This window comes from Drepanopeziza brunnea (genome assembly GCF_022702325.1).
Source record: "Drepanopeziza brunnea f. sp. 'multigermtubi' strain 214-2 chromosome Unknown ctg9, whole genome shotgun sequence".
Taxonomy (NCBI): Eukaryota; Fungi; Ascomycota; class Leotiomycetes; order Helotiales; family Drepanopezizaceae; genus Drepanopeziza; species Drepanopeziza brunnea.
Window position 1 is genome coordinate 1,897,513 of NW_027094072.1, and position 19,118 is coordinate 1,916,630.

Consider the following 19,118-nt stretch of genomic DNA (forward strand, 5'->3'; position numbering starts at 1 on the left):
CTAATTTGATCATCGCGAAACGGATCGATTACCGGCGTTCCTTCCGTACATTGTAGGGTGTGTATGCCGATGGGAAGATAATTGGAAAGATGGTGTGCAAGGCTACAAGGTTCCGAAGAATTCGGCATGAATCCACTTGGCTCAAGAGTTCTGCTTTGCGAGCAATAGAATCTCTCTTCCCGCCTGCGCCTGTCTTCAAACTGTCTCTTAATTGTTAACACTATGGCTGTGAATCGCTTATATTGCTTACATTGTATTGATTATTTAAGCGACCTGCTCCGCTCCCAGTTGACAGCGAGCATAACCTGGCCGAGTTAGAGGATTTTCTGACTATACGAGAAACTACACTCGCTGTGGGGATTCTCAGAGTTTCGGATGAACATTACGTAAGTGAACCCTCCCCAGATTCGTGATCAAAAGAGTGTTTCCGATACAAGAATTTCCAAAAAGTGCGAAGCTGCAGCCAGGAAATCCCTACTATGCGCTGGAGTACGGAGTGAATCGATGGCAGAATATTTCACTATTAACAATTACCTTGGCCGACCTCCTTTGCTAGCCAAGGCGGTGACCTACTTTGCCCCCAGCACCTCCGTAAATTATTCCAAGATGGTAAGAGATCTTAACGCTTGGCTTGGCTGCCGTTTCAAGAACGTCTGTATTGTAAAACTTGTCTTAAGCTTATGAACCAGAAGTCGCGATTCGTTATTGACGTTATGACGAGTCGTGAGTCGCAACTCATGACTTGCTTTTGCTTTGCTTTTGAGACTCGGCGATATCAAAGCATAGTTAGTGTATGATTAAAAAGAGATCTATTTTCCATTTCAAGGCATGGAAGTACTATTATATCACCACCACCTTTGCTTATGGGTAGAAGGACTAGAATTAATCATGTCATTGGTTCTGCTATATTCGGTATTATAATCTGTGTAAAACACCTCACCTATGTATCAGAACAAATGCAACAGCTTTTGTCCGTTTTCTTAAAGCCGAAGCCGAGAAACCTCAAGAGTTTAACAGAATAAGCAGCCCGGATCGATCTACAAAGTAGAGCCGGGCTTGCCAAGGGCGTATCCAGAAAAAAAAAAACGAATACGGAAAACCTCCAAGCTGCTTGTATAATGAGTGCTTGCTCCCGGGACGCGTATGCGATCGCTAGCCGCGGGCTCTTCAAAGATAATACTCCTAACGATATCAACACAGCCAACACAGCCAACACAGCCCCGAGCCTCTTGGCCCGCTGCTTGTACTTACTTGTACGGAGATATCACCAGCTTCCATATCTGCTCTCACATATCGATATGCTTAGCCTCAAGATGTGCTGACTCGGAACTTGGGATAAATTTCTGCAGATAGATGGGCGGCACGAGGACGCCGGTAACTCCCGGAGAAAGTGGGGCACAGGGGCCCTGGCGACTTTGAGTTTTATACTGACCGATCACTGACTTTAAATGTAATCCCCGCCGGAGTTCCTACTGTATGAAGTCTATTTTCAGATCGGCTCCAAAAGATTGAAATGGTAGCGACACTTCTAGAAGAAGCAAGTCTACGTTATGCTTTTCAGAATTTATCGTAGAAACCGCCCTTGACCCCCCCTGATGGAGATCCAGACGCTGGAGGGTAACTTGGAATCATCTACCAAGGTACAGCGGTGAAGTTTTCTGGTCCATATCGGAAACTAGCTTAATCGTGCAATACTTTTACGGTCCCTCGCTCAATTATATGCGGCTCTGAAGGATGCGTATGAAAAGGTCGGCGAATTTCAATTTCAAGCGCGTGTTGAGAGTATGCCGGAGCGTTGTCGGGCTGTATACGAGGCTAATGGGAAATCTATAAAATATCAAAATATTAACCCTTTTCTATAGAGTATGTATTATCTCATCGCGTTGAACGATACGAAGCGGGGGACCGTAAAGGTATTGCTCGATTGAGCTAGTTGCTGGAGTGGGTCGGAAAACTTAACCGCTGTACCTTCGTATTCGTAATGCTCCGAAGACTTTAAGCTTAGATAAGATCTAAGCCTCAGCCCGCAAAGGAAAAGCCTAATGGTCCCCTTTCCCCTTGGCTTATCATTTCAAAGGGGAAAGAACGCCGATTTACTTCTCTTGTGTTTTCTTAACAGGCCTGCGGGTCATGCAATAAATATTACTGTAGGTAATACTAAGAACTGCAATGCATAACTGCAATGCATAACTGCAATGCATAACTGCAATGCATAACTGCAGGTCGATTGCAGTATAACTGCAGATCGACTGCAGCATAACTGCAGATCGTCTGCAGCAGTTATTGCATAAGTTCACGCTATCCAGAGCCTATCTAGCGCTCCCTACTATTGGCGTCTTTTTGATCTTGTGACCTTTGATTCGACTACATCTCTTAATTGCGAAGTGGCCTATCGTTTCGTCTACTTTTATTAAAGTAAGCGAAGTATAGTCAAAAGTCGATCTCAGCCAAAAGTCGATTAATGATACTTGAAATGGGTTTAATCAATTAATTCTTAACGCAGCCACATCAATTACTATTCAGGTAAAGATGACAGGCCGCTTTACAATTAAGGTTTTAAAAAAGGAGATTGATATGCATCAGGATTGAAAAGGCTAGCTTGCTAAGCGGAAGAAACAATAACGCTGAATCGTCGGTTATCTTGAATTTAATTTATAAAAAAATCCCGATCTGGCGCAGCCAGGTCGGAACCACCACAGCGGGACAGTAAGGGTATACCACTTATTAAACAACAACTATTAATCTAAATAAGAATAAAAATTCTTTACATGGTCGGAAAACTTTGCTTTATAAACGCGAATTAAGAGTATAAAGATGCATTTAATTGTAGTGACCTAATATATCAAAATGTAATGAAAATATAGCTAGAAACTATCCTAAATAATTCAATTTCACTTATCTGGTTCGTGGATTTTAACAACCACAACTTTAATCAAATAAAATTTGATTATTTGATTAACATCAAACTTAACACATTGCATCTTCTTATACAAAGATAATTACGATGTAATGGTTGGTTGATTTTCTGTTCGTTATAAAGGAGCAAATTTTACTGTCTCGCCTTGGTGGTGCCGACTTGCTATAATAGCAAGTCGGTTAATTCTTTCGAATTAAAATTAAAGGTAACCGACGATGACTTCCTGAGTGTTCAAATCGGCATGACTGATAAATCATGACTGATTCGCTATTTTCCTGAAATCATTCAGATATTTCAGATACATGGCAGTTCTGAGCTTAAAATACAAAAGTCAATAATATCAGCTCTTCTCGTGCAGTAATACAGCGCTTAGAGGTCATTTGGTCCACTTCCGGTTCGTAAAAGCTGGCTTGAAAATGAGTTCTTGAAAACTCCAGTTTATAGAGTACGGTTTGTAAAAACAGATGATTTCAAACGACGTTTGATGAATAAATTTAATCGATTTTGAGAAAGCTTTTGACCTGTACTTCTCGTGATCTCGATACATCATCTTTTTTTTCTCTAGATCTTTTAAAAGCTATATCCACCTGAGTTCTATCACTTCGATTCGAGCTTTTGATCATCGACAAGAAGAGAAATGGTAAAAGTAGATTATATAGTTTCGGATTTCTGCAAGACTATTATCATTAGTGGCTTGGCTTGCGTAAAATTTAAAATTTAAGACAACGAAGGGGGCAATATTAGCTCTTTTCTTATGCATCTAGTTCTATTGAGTAAGTAGATTTAAGCTTAATAGTCGAATTGACTAGTTTCTCGAAGGTGGGATTAATAAACTCTGGCTAGTATGGGGGTTTTTTTTTTTTTTTTTCAAAGTGTTTATTTATCCTGAGTTTTGGTGCGAAAAAGGGGGTCATGCATTACAACATCGTTAGTATTGTACGCAGCGATCAATGTCTTTATGCATCGCGAATAAATTTGTTCGCAATCGTTGTAATCCTTACTACTGACTAGTAAATGCTTATAGTCTAATCCTTATCACCAGCTTGATCTTCATTACCAGCTTGATCTTTGTGGGAATATAGGGCTAGGCATCCAAGGTCACGTGGTTACACTAGGTAGCCTGCCTTGGCACCAGCATATAGCTCTCCCTCAGCTAGAATAGCTGACCTCTTCAGACTTCGCGAATACAATTGGTACCCCCATATATTCGTACTTCTCATTCGGTACCTGTGATACCGACAATCTTCAGTACCAGCTCAATAATTACCATCAATTCAAGTTTCTCATCATCATCCCAATTCAAGTAGCTCTATTCGCAATACTAAACCTCCTTATCACTGAAAAAGGTTCTCGACGCTATCTATATTCACTTCGAAAAATAACAACTCAGCAGACCTTAGATCCAATTTCTTAAACTTGAAAATCGATACAGATCTTCTTTTGCATACCGCTTCAGCCTTCGCAAAAGAAAAAAAATCTTCAATCGATCAAGGTCTCACCCGCTATTATCTCATATCAATTCGCATTCTCATAACAATTTAAACATCCCTTCTAACTTTTCTTGTATAAATATAATTATAATTATCTCTCTCTCTCTCTCTCTCTATACATATCAAGGATTTCTAACGGCCGGCCCGGCTCTTTAATCTTCCATCTTCCATCTTACTTTACCTCTACGCACGCACGAGGAGAAATACTACTACACGCCTGCATAAGCAGCATTGCATAAAGCAACATTCATTTAATTCAAGCGGCTGAAAAAGACAAGAGAGGACAAACAGACTCCTCCATTTCATATCAATCAAATAAATTATAAGGAATCATCGATAAGTCCAGATATGCCCGCCTAGCGCGCAAGAGTACTTTTGAAAAAAAAAAAAAAAAAAAAAAAAAAAAAAAAAAAGCGCTGTATATATATATCCTGATAACCCGACATTAACTTACACCTCCCCCAGAGGATAGAATTGACTATATTGAAAATCCAACCCAAGTGGATTTAGAAATCAAAGCAAGCAATTACTATCCAACATACGTAATAGTAAAACTTGACGTCGCAACTTCCAAGGCCCTTCTTCAGCCCCTCGGTAACACCACAGAGAACCTAGTCCTCTGCCAGCCACCGCACCTCCTCTTTCAATCTCTGTAATATTCCATCATAGCTATTGCCTACTAAAAAAAAGGGGGTTGCCAGTATCGATACATCCATATCGACCCAGCTTCGTCAAGGTCAGCAGCTAGCTCGGTTACGGAGAAGCATGTCTTCGCTCACACAAAGCGAGCGTACCTCGCTCAGCATAGCATAGCATACTCTTCTGAAAAGGCCCCCAAACTTCCTTCCTCTGGTAAAGACTGTGATAAAGCCTGATCCGCGTGACTCCTTCTACTCGCACACACACACATGAAAAGAACCCACCCCTTCGAACCTTGAAGAGCAGATGAAGATCAGATAACAATTTTCGACCGACAGTTTTGCAATTGCAAAAAAGAGCTACGTGCCGCTCGCTGCACGCTCGGAATGAACGGTCGCTGCTGGCGATCCGAACAGGTCAGTATTGATACAAGGTATATATATATATATATATATATATATATATATAATATGACATGAGCTTCGTATTGATTAAGTAGGTTGTTGTATTACTAATATCTAGTAGTGCTGTAATGATTGTAGCGGCTCCTTACGAGAACCGCGGGTGCAAGTGCTACCGTCACGTAACGCTATCAAAGCCTCAAGCTTCTCGTGCCTTCTACTTCCATTATGGCTATGATAGACCTTAGTGATCCGACAAAACCCTGATTTCCCCCCCCCCCCCCCCCCCCCCCGCTTCTTGCCTGTTGTCAGATTAAATAATAGCAGTTGATCTTCTTTACGTTCCCGCTCCCGCTCCGGCTCATGTTCACGTTCACGGTTCTCGTTGGAAAAGGGCGACTGCCCGGCTATTATCCATCGATCCATCGCAGGAAGGAATGGATCTTAGATGCTGCGGACGACCGCTTTCGCAGCTGCGGGGGGCGTGCAACCTGCCATTGCCTAGTGGAGGAGAAAGAAGAAAGAAAGTCAGTATGTATATGTACCAGAAACGTTAGGCCACGAAAGAGAGAGAGAGAGGGAGAGAGAGAGAGAGGGAGGGAGAAAGGGCGAGCAAGACATACCGCCGCCAAATTCTTCTTGTTCTGATCAATTCCCCCCGCAAAGTCCTTCTTCAGCGTCTCAACGGTCTTCATCCCGGTCGCGGTGTCGACCTGGCCGCTGGCGGGGATAGCGAGGCTCATAGTGAGGTTCAGCTCCTCCATCTGGGCCATGGCGACCATGGCCAGGCCGGCGGTGGCGCCGTTGCCGACCGGCGTGATCTTCTGGTTGTTCTGCCGGATAGCGATGCCCTTGTTGACGTAACCGAGGAGCGACGCCTGGGTCGCGGCGTAGAGGGTGGTGTCGACGGGGCTCTGGGACATGACGTTGCCGATGGCGTTGACGGTGGCGACTTCGTTGTTTTGGTCGTCGATGTTGGATCTGGTAAGGAGTTGTTAGTATATATGTGTATGAGTGTGTATATATATATATATATTATCGAGGATATGAGGTGATGATGATGTGAAGATAAGGAAGAGGATAGACGAACTGGATGCCTTCTGCCAATGCCATGACTTCTTTGCTGCAAGCAGCGGCGGTCGTCGTCCCATTAGCTGCCGGCGTAGTCACTCCTCCACCTGGCATCTGCGGCTCGCGTGTCGAAAGGAAGGCTTTGGGGACTTTGTTATTAACCGCAGGGAAGAGAGCAGGCATAGCGAGGGCAGTGCTGGCGAATGCTGCCGCAGTGATGATCGAAGCTTGGAAATGCATTGTGAAGATGGGACCGGCTCGCGGTGTATTAGGTAAGTACAAAGTGATTATAACGAGAAAGTAATAGATAGGTAGGGAAGAATTAGAGAGAGAAAAAAACCGAGTGGATGGATCGACCTGTCGAGCTAAGTAATTGATTTGATGATCTGGGTGGGTATTAGGTGGCCGTCGCTGGTCTTCTATATACGATACGACGGATGAATGGAAACTCTCGCATAACCAATTTTGGATTTTTGGATTGGATGAGACTTCTTCGAGCAGTAGCTTGAGACAGCTCGAGATCGGAACAGGAGTTATGATCTGACCTGTCACGAAGCCAACTCGTCCACGCCAGGCCCAGCAGAAAGATGGGATGGATGTGGATGGAAAGGAAACACCGAACTTCGGGCAAAAAGGGTTTTGGTAGAAATCGCATGAGGCCGAGAGAGGAGGATAGGTTTGTCATCGTTTCAGCGCGAATATGGAAGCGCAGGATGCCGAAGATCTGTCGTAGCCTGGCCTCCTGGCTTCCTGGCTTCCTGGCTCCGTCTTCTCTAACCGGGGACCGTATCCAGGGTCTTTGGAACGATCTCCAGATGGTTTTGTCGCGGAGATAAAATTCCTTTACGCACAGCCCCTCGGGAGTCTAAGTAAATAAGCTTCTGTTTCAACGCCTCGCCGCTCACGACCATTTAAGGAACTATCCGCGAGCTGCTAGTAAGCACCGAAGTTTCATACACTCACTTCGATGTCTCTTATATTTAATGGCATTTGAGCAATTCGTACCGACATAGATAATAATTGGCCGTGGTTCCGTATACCAGTAGTCAGTGCATAGTCAATGCACTCCTTAAGCGCTTTAGCGAACTGCATGAACTCTACGCCACGGTACTTACTCATGCGGCTAACATACCTATTTGTCCCCATATCGAAAGATCATCCCAAATATGAAGTCGAGTTTACTACTTCGTAGATTTACGCTCAATCAAAAAGGCCAATGCATAAGGACAGATGTACCAGCCGCACGAAGATCACAAACGGAAAATACTTCGCCAAGTGCATAATTTCGCCATCTGGGAAAAGCCAGAGTAGAAATATAATTCTATCCTATTATATATCTCTCCTTTTTCAAATATTATTTCCTTTTCTTCTACTTCTTATTTGTCTATCCACCTGCTTACATACGCAAAGCGCAGCCAGCATCAAATTTCATACATCATAGCGGATGGCGATCATATCTTTCCCGGCCGCTAGTAAAAAAACGCCGTCCTATGCCGCTAAATCGCAATAGATCTCATCCACCACCCTCTCGTCAAATTAATATCAATCCCCCGTCCTCCCTTTGCTCACTCTGCGCTCAATCCACCCGCCCTCCTCCTCCCGACCCCCCTGCGTCGCCCCCTTAATATTCTCCAGAATAACACTGAGCCAGCGACTCAATCTCCTCATCGGCGTATCTGCCCCATGACCATCGCCATCTCCCAGGACCCCTTCATCTCTGAGCAGCAAATCTCCCTCCTTCATCGGGTCCACCATCGTCCTCAGCTGAGGGGAAAAACTGAGGGTGATCGGGTACAGAATGCCGAAACAGTACAGAGCGAGGACAATGCAGAAAGAGTATTGTATTGTTCGCTTGTTCACGCGCTGAACAGCCAGCATCACAAGTGGGAAGACGGCGCCCCCGCATGCTGCAGCAGTGAGGAGACTGGCACCCATCTTCGTCTTCTTCCCCAGGCCTCTCAGTCCCGTCACAAATATCAGCGGCCATATGGGACCTTCGAAGAAGAGGAGTACCAACACGGGTCCAGCAATGCCATTCCCGTCTGTGGAAATAGACATCGTGAGAGCGGCGAAGATGATCGTTCCGACGAAAGTCACCAACAGCAGAAGACGCGGGGTGATGAACAGACACAGTCCAGCGAAGATGAAGCGACCCAGCGAGAACGTGGCGTGCCCGACCAGGCCGTAGTTTGCAGTGTCGAGGGTCAGAGGTTTTCGGGTTTCGCCGGAGAGTTGGTACAGGAGATGGCCGAACCATATTGACACTGACTCCTGCGCTCCAACGTACAGGAACTGGGTGACAAGTGCTGCTACCAGCGAAGTGGTGATCAAGCTGAACTTGAGTTTTGGGATGAGAGTGATGGTTTGCTGGGGGTAGATCCCGAGGCTCTCAGCCTGTGCTTGCAAGTCTTCGTCAGTTGCTTCTGGTAAAGGCATGTAGTAGAAGAATAGGGCTAGGATGACCGTGAACAGTGCAACGGCAAGGTACGTCCACTGCACGTCGATGAGGCTCGGATGTGAGGAGACGTAACGAAACAGAACTTTCTGCGCTAGGAGCTGGCTGAGGATGCTTCCTATGGCTTGGATTGCCTGTGCAGTCAGGAGTCGGGACTCGGCGTACGCACTTGGTCCACAGAGGGCTAGAAACGGGTTCGCTGCAGTCTCAGTGACAGCCAGGCCAAACCCGACCACGAAGGTCGAGATGACGAAGCCTGGAAAGGAGGTAAGCACTGCCGACGGCCAGAACATCAACGTTCCGATCCCGTAGATGATGAGGCCGGTGATAAATGTCACTTTGAAGCCGCCGGCACGCAGAGTCCACTGGCCGACGGTAAGAGGACCGCACAGATACCCAAAGAAATAAGTAGATGACAGTCCCAGGTTTTCGCTCAGTGTCTGGCCTGAGATTCTGGTTATCTCGGCGTTGAGGGTGTTGAGGAGACCGTAAGAGAATCCCCACAGGAAGAAGAGAATCGTGACGAGCGTGCAGTATTTGAAAGACTCGATTCCCTTCGTCTTTAGCATGCTTTTCGGTTTTCTCATGTTGACGAAGCCAAAGTAGACCGTGTTTTCTGTGGCTGCTGTGTGAGCTGTATGTGTTTGAAGCATTCCGGGTTCTCCCATACCATCGGGCATCGTCAAGAAGCCCATCATATCTATCTCAGCGTTTTGATCACTCTCAACGTGGGCTGGGGGTAATGCTTGCAATCCCGCGTTTGATTCTGCCACTGCTGGGTGTTGTGGATCCGCACTTAACTCCTTTGGAAGCCGTGAGGGGATGAATTTTGATCTCCCGGTGCTATTTGTCTGTGAACCTTTCGAAGCACGATCGGTTATCATGGAAGGCAGAATCTTCTTGATCAGAGGCCTCAAGGTAGGAACGCAGGCGCAAATAATCCCCACATTGACTTCTACGGCTGACCACATCAATACCGCACTAACTGTCCAAGAAAAATCTACCCCCGTTCCCAGTCGCAAGTGTACAATGTTTTGATTATCATCTGCTTGCTGCAAGTAATAGATCCGAACGACATCAACAATGGTGACGAAAATACCCAATGCGAACGTGAAAACCAAAACAGTCTTTTGGCGTTGGGGGAGACGGATACCGGTGAGCACCGGGATTGGTAGCACCAGGATCGCGAGGTCGGTGATGATGTTGAAAGGTGCCGAGCACAGGTATAGCGTGACAATCGAGAAGCATTTTTGGTTGGACACGGTTGGGTCGTAAGCAGCTCGCACAGGGTTGCATTGAAATGCGTTCAGGAACGTGAGAACCACGCCTCCAACATTGACAACCGCTAGTGTGACACAAGATGCGATGCGGAGGACGCTCTGGGTATGTCTCGACATCCGCAGGTAGAAGATCAGGATCGAGGTTTTGGTAGCCATCAAGGCAGGGTTCTTAATAAATCTTGAGCAACGCTTCTACAGCCACGGAGGCGAACATACGTAAAGGATCGTAAAGGCATATTCGCTTCCTCGTAGAGCTCCCAGCCAAGACTTGGGTATATCAACGTCGTGTCTTCCCAGGCCCTTCGAGACGCCGAAGTCGATTGCAAAAGATAATCCGAAGGCAAGAAACTGTTTTCCATCAGCATCAGGCCTTGACTTTCCGTCGTATGCATGCAGCTCACCCATGCCAAAATGATAATCCAATCGTCTGCAGTCCTGTGTTTTGTTATGCCAAACCGACTGATCAACCTCGCAACGACAGAGATGGTCGCGAGCACGAAGGTAATCGTCGTCACCACAAACACGGACTTGCCCCGCGAGGGCAGCGTGTGTGGTTCACGCCCCATTATCGCCGACCGGGTCCGTCGTCAAGAGTATATAGATTGTATCCACACCGTGCTCAGGTTCATGGCCGTCGACGAGTCCAAGTCTAGGTCCGGGTCTACATATTCACATCTGCAGATGTATTCCCGCTAGGACTAGCATCCTCCGACTGATGTGGGTCCCGAATCTTCAACCTCTTATAGCCTCTTCGTCTCTCGAGGGTCGCAGTATCGCCGAGAATGCGTTTCTGATGCGGCTCTAGATCTCTCAAGATTGGCAAACCTCAGGGTCCCAGTCCGAGACTCGACGTTGACCGTCTTTTGCGAAGGTTCGTGGTATCTGAAGATGAGCTTCTGAGTTCGTCTCTGGAAGTGAAGTAGGTTGGGGGGAAACGGCGTGAAATGGTGAGAAATGAAGTGAAGTTTAGTAAAGCCATGGCGATACGCCTAGACCAGACCAGACCAGACCATACCAGGCCAGCTAAGCTAGTAGTTGATGGTGGCATCATGGTCCTTCTCCACGAGGTTTAGCTCTGGGCTCTTCCAAAGCTCCTACCGAGTCAACGTACCGACCGGTATGCCGACGCTTCTCCCCCGCTTCCCCATCTCTTCTGCCCGCCACCTGCCTGCCATTCGTCCGTCTGGTCAATAGGGGACTTTCTCATGTCGGGTAAAGTAGGTGGGTTCCATTCAAACGTTGGCTCTGCTGCTGGACCTGCTGGACCTGCTGCACCTGCTGCACCTGCTGCACCTGCTGCACCCCAGCCCATCCACCTGTGATCTCAGTCCGCAGCAGCGAACGAGCTCATCGAGTCAGCGCCGGCGGGCTAATATGCCCTATCCTGGTCCGGGGCATTGGCTAAAGGGGGGTCCCTAGGTACCTAGGTAGCGTGAGAGCAGAGCAGAGCAGAGCCGAGCCGAGCCGAGCAGATTCGAGTCGAGTCCAGTCGAGTCGAGTCCAGTCGAGTCGAGTCGAATAGATCGAGCGTAGGTGGACAGACTATGAGAAGTGCAAAGAAAGAAAACAGTGAAATATACGTAGCAATGCTTCGTTACATCAAATCGTAAAAACAAAAATCACTTTATCGATGACATAAGTAAAAGCTTCCACTTCCCCAGATCCCAGCAGGCCGGATCGGAACTTTCAGCCAGCTTACCTAATCAACCCCGCCCTTCCACATGACTGTGGCATATGACGCACAGACAAGAACAAGCTCGGCCCGATTCCTTACATCCGGTGATCGTGCCCTTTTCTTTCGTCCACGTGACCTGACCCAGCCCAACCATCTTGATCTTCACCTCCCAGAGCCAAACTCGAAAAGTCGAAAAGAGACAGCGTAATTCAGAATGAAGGCTGGGTAAGTGACATATGTAATCGAATGACCAGATAGTTAGCTGATGAAGAGCGGCTAGGTACTTGCGAGTTGACAATGAGATGATAAGAACGGAGAGTTAGTGCCTCTAGACATGTATGTTTGTGATAAGGTCTTCTCTGCTCGTACGTTACAAATATATGTACATACTCAAATACATATATCAATATATATATATATATATATATATATATATATATATATATATATATATATATATATATACACATATATATATAGATATAGATATGTAGCACTGCTGCATCATGTCTTGGTATATATAGAGCCATTTCCAATGCCGATACATGCCGGGGGAATGAGAGACAGAAAGACAGTGCGCATCGGGAATGATCCTTGAGGCAGGCTTAGACAGACTAACAGACAGACAGAGATTCAAAATCCAAGCAATGGAATGCTTCTCTCCTGTCAGGCCCATTTCCAGCCTTTGGAAAAAAGACACGACGTCGACAGGCAGGCAGACCACTTGAGGGAGAGGGGCCGATCGATGCCTTCCCCTCCCCCTCGCTCGGACGAGTGTCTCTTCATCTGGTACCTCGGACGGTCTGCTCCAGCATCTGGATCTGGAGAGGGGGAGGAGAGAAGAGAGAAGCTGATGCACCGCACTGCACGGCACCCTAGCCGAGAACGTCAAATTCTCATGAACAGATGGATGGATGGGTGAAATAATGACTGAGAAGGAGCCTCGGCGCGATCTACATGGAATATATAGCCGCGCAGATCTACCCCGTGTGTGTGTGTGTGTGTGTGTGTGTGTTGCATCGAAAATAAGGACGGGCCCAGTGCCTCCGAGAAACTTGGAGTTGCTAAGCTGGCAGGCGATATTGAGCAGAAAGAAAAGTTGAAGTGACTGACGAGCTGGGTAGCTACTCGATACCGAGCAGTCAGAGGTCTCTTCCGTACTACTCTCCCCTAGGTCAGTACGTAGGTACCTCTATGCCTGCCATGCGGGTAGACAAGAAGAGAGCAGCTTGCGGGAAATACGACAGGGCAGAGCAGGACAGGTTAGGGCACGGGATACCGAGCGGGATCTGGGAGGGAAGGGGAGGCTGCAGGCCCAATCTCAGTCGGTCACTTGGATTCCCTTGTTCCCTTGTTGGTTTGTTGTGTAGCCGCTCAGCTTCGCCTGGCCTGGCTTGGGGGAGAAGAGGGAAGAGCAAACGGACTGGGCGGTCAAAGGTTCCGATTGATGGGAGACGCCCGAAGATCAGGTTAGTGGATAACTCGGCATAAGACGTTGATATACAAGTGTGGAGTATACCCGGGGATGTGACCACGACCGCGGTTTGTGAGCCGAGGATGACAGACGAAGATGAAAGGGGCCTCGCTTAACACCCAGTCCAAACATGATGCGCCAAACATCGTTTGAAGTTGAATCAATCCATACCACGATAGGTTCCGGCTTCACCCACCCAGGTCCCCGGGGCGCTGCCGTGTAGTGATGGAATCGTACGATAAGTACGATTGATACTGCTGAAGATGAGATGAGATCTGGCGGCGTGGCGGCCCAAGTACCTCCTTCAATCTTCGCTACACGTACACAGGACACGGTACACAGGGCATGGTACACAGTACACGCTGTATAGAGAAAAGAACTTGGAACTTGGAACTTGGAACTTGGAAGCTCACGCCGCTCACGTTGCTGTAGTTGCTGTAGTTGCTGCCGCTTGGCCCGGCACTTGCAGATTGTGAGAGGCGCCCCAATCACGAGAAGAGTATAGGTATCGGGTATCGGGCAGCTTGCAGCTGCCAGGCACAATCAAACTCAACGGTGGACCCTAAGAGACTAGCAGTCGGTACATATAGTATTTATTTTGGTATGTCCTTTGAAGATCGAATCGTGTCAGAGAGGGAGATGTATATTAATGCATATATGTGTTTATATGTGTGTGTATATGTATATGTATATGTATGTATAGAAACAAAAACAAAAACAAGTGCAACATGTCTCTCGCCTGTTCTAGGTTCTACTACCATGAGGATAAGTCATGCAAGGAAGCAAGTCTGGAAGCTTTTCCGACCCCTGACCTGACCAAAGCTGACCTCCGACCCTCCGACAACCCCCATTGACTCTCAACTCCCGCCACCACCACACCCACCCAGCAGTTCAACCCCAGGTCTTCCGGTCTTCCTGTCCCGGTCTTCCAATCGTCAGACATCCATGGCACGGGGACACGCATCAAATTGGCTTTGGGTCCGCCAGGTACAGTGGCGTGGTGTACAGAGACAGAGAGCATTCACGAAATTTCTTCTTCAGAGGGAGGGCAGCAGGGAAGAGAGGGGGGGGGAGAGAGGAGAGAGGAGAGAGATGAGAGAGTGCTTGCTTTCGTCGAACTTTAACCTTATATGATTTCTTTCCTACTTCGATTGTCATTGTCCGATGTCTTTGTATCAAAGCTCTCCTCCTGTCCCTGTCTTTCTATCACCCATCCTTCATCTTCATCATCCTCGACTCGTCAGTCAAACTAACCAACCTACCTACCCAGCCGCGGTACTTCTGCCTGCACTTCATTTATTCAACGGCAGAGGCAGCGGCAGAGAGCCAGTGGATCATCAGCAGCGTTGTGATCAAGCTACCTACCTAACTACTTAACTACCTCCCTCCCTCCCTGCCTCACCTACATATCAATCCACCAGTTCCATCCGGGCGCAGCGGCAGCAGCAGTACCGGTACCCACCGCACGACCAAGCCCAACCCCAGTCCTGCCTCTCCTCTGCTCCCCGGAATCCGAGTCTGGAATCAGAACTTACCATAAACTCTGTCTGACCTCCTTGCTGCAGCGGCCAGAAGTCTTGTTTTGTTCTCGATTCGGCTCTTGTACGTACTTAAGCGATTTGTTGACTTGCCGCTTCAGCTTTTCAATTGTCAACGCCGTACCGGTATATATCTCGCGAACCAAAGCTACCTCACCAAAGCTGGGCTTCCTCGTTCGGGGACAATCCGATCAGTGCAGACCTCCCCCGTCTGATTGGCGCTCATCATCCCCTTCAGGATCCCCAAAAAATTCCCCTCCCCCCCCCCACCGCAAGCTGCAGCAGCGCAGGCATCTCGCCCTGGACGTGCTGCCATGCGCCCATGAGCCTTGGTCAGCCCTGATAATGCAACGGGCCCATCTGTTCTTCACACACCTCTGCCATCTTCCCGGCGCAAGCTGCCCCCCATCATGTCTGCTCGGCCGCAGGTGGGCATCGAAAGACTCCCAGCACGTCGCATGAGCAACGAGCCGCGAGAATCGATGAATTGCAAGAGCTGTAGGAAGCGAAAGGTTGGCTGTGCCGGCAAAGAATATCTTCCGCAGCACTGACAATTTCTCCAGATCAAGTGCAATCGGCTGCGACCAAAGTGCGAGGCGTGTCAGGTCTTCCAATGCCCTTGTGTTTATGGTGGGGTGAACCCAGTCAGTCCGTCGGAGCCGCGGAAACCTGGCTAACAGAGAGCAAAGATGCCGTTCCTAAGAAGCGAGGACCGAAGACAGATGTCCTGGAGGCTTTGCTGAAGAGGGTGGATGGCTTGGAGAAGAGGTTGAAAGATGAGAAGAAGTCCACCTCTCCCGGTAAGAACGAGGGTGGCCATGACTCTGCCGAGGAGCAAGAGAGCCCCAACAGTGACTCGAGAGAAGTCAAACGACCTCAACTTGACACAGCAAACATTCCAAACGAATCTGCAGTCTATTCCCCCACCCCAACCAGGTGAGGTCAATCGCAGGATGATCTAGCATGGGAACTTCACTCACAAGTGGTAGTGAACCTTCGCCGCCGCCAACCGTACCATCCGACGTGCTCCTGGACACTTACTTCTTGAGATGTCACGGGAAGGTATACTATATCCTCGACGAAAGCACGACACGACAACGGATGCAGTTGAACCAAATACCGACGTATCTAGTCTTCGCTTTATATGCTGTGAGTTCGAGGTATGATCCCCCGACTCCAGCGACTCTGCGCGCAAGCGAAGCTGATGTCGGCCGTCAGGTATACCGCGCATCCGAATGGATATCACGCGGCCGTGCGACTCAGCGAAGACTATGCAGTCCGCTCACGGTCAGAGCTGGACATCGATGATCCCTCTATTGATTGTCTGCAGGCACTGCTGCTTCTCGCAGTCGCGTTTACGGCTGCTGGCAATGGCAAGAAGGCGCACATGATGCTCGGTAGGAATATCAACAGCTCACTGTTGAAGGCTCGCTAACAACAGTTCAACAGCAAGCGGGATTGGGATGGCCATGGCACTCGAGCTACATCGCGAATTTGACCTCGAGACTCGGGTGACACCAGTCGAGAAGGAAATGCGACGGCGATTATTCTGGACCTGCTACCTCATGGATAGGTTCATGGCATGCGGATCTAACCGACCTTCACTGATCGCCGACAAATGCATCCTGTTACGACTTCCGTCATGGACCCCCAGACCAGCAGCCCTACCTGTTGAAGGGGAGTTCTTCCAGAATGGATCGAATCTCCAGTATCATTCTGGCTCCGGGAAGAAGAGCCAGGGGAGCAGTGGCATGCTGATTGACATTGTCCGCATCCTCGGAATCACGAATCGCTATCTCGCAGCTGGCGGCGTCAAGGGCGACAGCCACTTCCCCTGGCACTCACTATCTAACCTGTCGAAGATCCGGCAGGATCTGGACGTCTGGGCGTCGGGCACACAAGATGTCTTCGCCTCTATTGATACGCTGTTCGGGCAAGCCGACAGCACGACGCTGGTCCTCGGCAAGCTCATCTACCACCTCATCCATTGCCTTATATACCGGCCCTTCCTCCCGATCGACCTCGCCGAGCTCGCCGGAACAGGCCAACATCAGTCGTGGCAGATTGAAGCCACGAATCTGTGTTTCCTGCACGCTAACGCCATTGCCGAGTTGGTCGAGTTGGGTAAGTGCTGCTCTCTCAGCTCATATATACATATCTATATATCTATATATCTATATATATACACACTTCCTCAGAGAAAAAGAAAGCTGATTGGACTCAGGCAAGCAGTCTGTGGCCATCGAATGGCCTGCGTTTGTGGGATACTGTATCTGCACCGCAGGAACCGTACATGTCCACGGCAGCCACTACACCGGCGGCCGGGAGGGCGAGGTGTTTTCTGCGTCCGCCGACTTTCTCTCGCGGGAGATGCAGCAGCTCTCGGAGCTGCGCTACGCCTGGTCCTTGGTGCAGCACCAGCGCGACACGCTGCAGACCATCTACGCCTGCCACTCGGAGCTCGCGCAGTCGCTGGCTGCCGGCAACAGCTCCTCTCGCTACAGCCCCGTCCTGTTCCACCTCGAGGACTTCTTCGATCGCTACGCCGCCGTTGGCCTGGGCCGCGCCTCCTTCGACGGTGCCCACGTCTCCTTCGCCGACGTGCTCCTCGCGTCCCTCTCGCAAGAGCGCTACACTGGCCACGACCTCTACCACCACCCCAGCCGCGGCAGCAACGCCTCCATGAGCTCCAGAATGGAGCAGCAGCAGCAGCAGCAGCAGCACCACCCATCCCAGCTACCCTCCTCCAAAGACAAGCCGTCCGCCTCGCGCAAGAAACGCCTTGACCTCAAGCTCCTCGCGCAGCACCGCCCTTCTTCTAGCTCCCACCCGGACCCACCACTCTCGGCATCAACAGCAACACTCGTCCTCTCCTCGCCTATCGACAACAATAACAACAACACCACGACCACCTTAAGCGCCACCACCCACCAGAACCTCGCCGATATGGCCCATGACCCAATACCCCCCCAACCGCCCTTCTCCCCCCCTCCTCCTCTCCCGCATACCTTTCCATCTCTGCATTCCAACCACCACAACCACCACCACCAAAACCAACAACACCACACCAACCCCCACAACCACCAACAACAGCAGCAGCAGCAGCAGCAGCAAGACCCCACAAGCTACGACCCCATGTTCGGCCTCTCCCCCCGCCTACCCTTCACCTACCCCCCTTACCTCATCCATACCCACAACATCAACAACATCAACAACGGCCACAACACCAACGCAGACCTCACCACCACCTCGCCCAGCGCCAGCACGGGCACGGACGAGCGGGAAGATCCCTTCTTGAACTTGCTGGAGCAGCTGGCTGAGAACGAGAACGAGCTCGAACTGGAACTGGACCTTGAGCGTGACTGTGAGCGTGACTGTGGACGTGGATGTGGACGTAGATGTGAACATGGATGTGAACATGGATGTGGAAATGGGAATGGGAATGGGAATGGGAACGGGAATGGATGTGAACATGGATGTGATATAAGGGGGGGCACGGGCGCGAGTGCGAGTGAGTTGGACTTCTTCTTTGGTGGTGGTGTGGGAGGGGGAGGAGGGGGTGCGTCGCAAGGGAACCAAGGAAGGTAAAAAAAAAGGTGAAGAGAGGGTGCCATGTGGGAGATGAGATGAGATGAGATGAATCGGAATGATACCTTTTTTTTCTCATCTTATTTTTTTTTTATAAAAAACCTTTTTTACAAAAGAAGCTATAATTGCTATTTTTAAATGGTCGTCTTTTCTTCTTCTCGTTATATTCCATTATTACCACATCACCACACCAATTTATCACCATCAAGCGCATAGCGAGCTACCTATCTAGCCTAGCCTAGCCTAGCCTAGCCAGCCAGCCCTCCTGACTTAAAGCCTACCTACTTACCTATATAGGTACACCACCCCAGAACCTCCCTCCCACCAGACAAAGCACAGCAACGTCCTCACTCACTCAATAGAAGATAAAGAGAATTACACATAAAGCCTTCTCCATCCATCTACCTACCTATCCAATCGAGAGAAACAACCACGCTCGACATATCAAAAACATTTATGTTGTTTACATATAGATCGAATAATCAACGAACGACCGAACGACCGAACGAACGAACGATGGAGAGTAAAAGTGTGAATAGGAATAAGAAGGGGATAGAGATATACAAGTCTGTGTCTAGCCTTGTAGCGAT

At 48.8% G+C, this 19,118-nt stretch overlaps 3 protein-coding genes across 3 annotated transcripts; 1 reads left to right on the plus strand and 2 right to left on the minus strand.

Annotated features, from left to right (window-relative positions):
* Window positions 1-5,891: 5,891 nt before the first annotated feature.
* L3040_005793 (uncharacterized protein) lies at window positions 5,892-6,758 on the minus strand (the record flags this gene model as incomplete). The annotated part of the gene is made up of 3 exons (XM_007296716.2): window positions 5,892-5,948; window positions 6,071-6,428; window positions 6,538-6,758. 3 exons carry the CDS (start codon window positions 6,756-6,758, stop codon window positions 5,892-5,894), a joined length of 636 nt encoding a protein of 211 aa, XP_007296778.2.
* Window positions 6,759-8,060: 1,302 nt separating this feature from the next.
* L3040_005794 (uncharacterized protein) lies at window positions 8,061-10,819 on the minus strand (the record flags this gene model as incomplete). Its single annotated transcript, XM_066154649.1, has 3 exons — window positions 8,061-10,421; window positions 10,470-10,601; window positions 10,655-10,819. The coding sequence occupies 3 exons, from the start codon at window positions 10,817-10,819 to the stop codon at window positions 8,061-8,063; spliced, it is 2,658 nt and encodes an 885-aa protein (XP_066011498.1).
* Window positions 10,820-12,142: 1,323 nt separating this feature from the next.
* L3040_005795 (uncharacterized protein) lies at window positions 12,143-18,913 on the plus strand (the record flags this gene model as incomplete). Its single annotated transcript, XM_066154650.1, has 4 exons — window positions 12,143-12,153; window positions 12,209-12,246; window positions 17,165-18,298; window positions 18,891-18,913. 4 exons carry the CDS (start codon window positions 12,143-12,145, stop codon window positions 18,911-18,913), a joined length of 1,206 nt encoding a protein of 401 aa, XP_066011499.1.
* Between the last annotated feature and the right edge of the window lie 205 nt (window positions 18,914-19,118).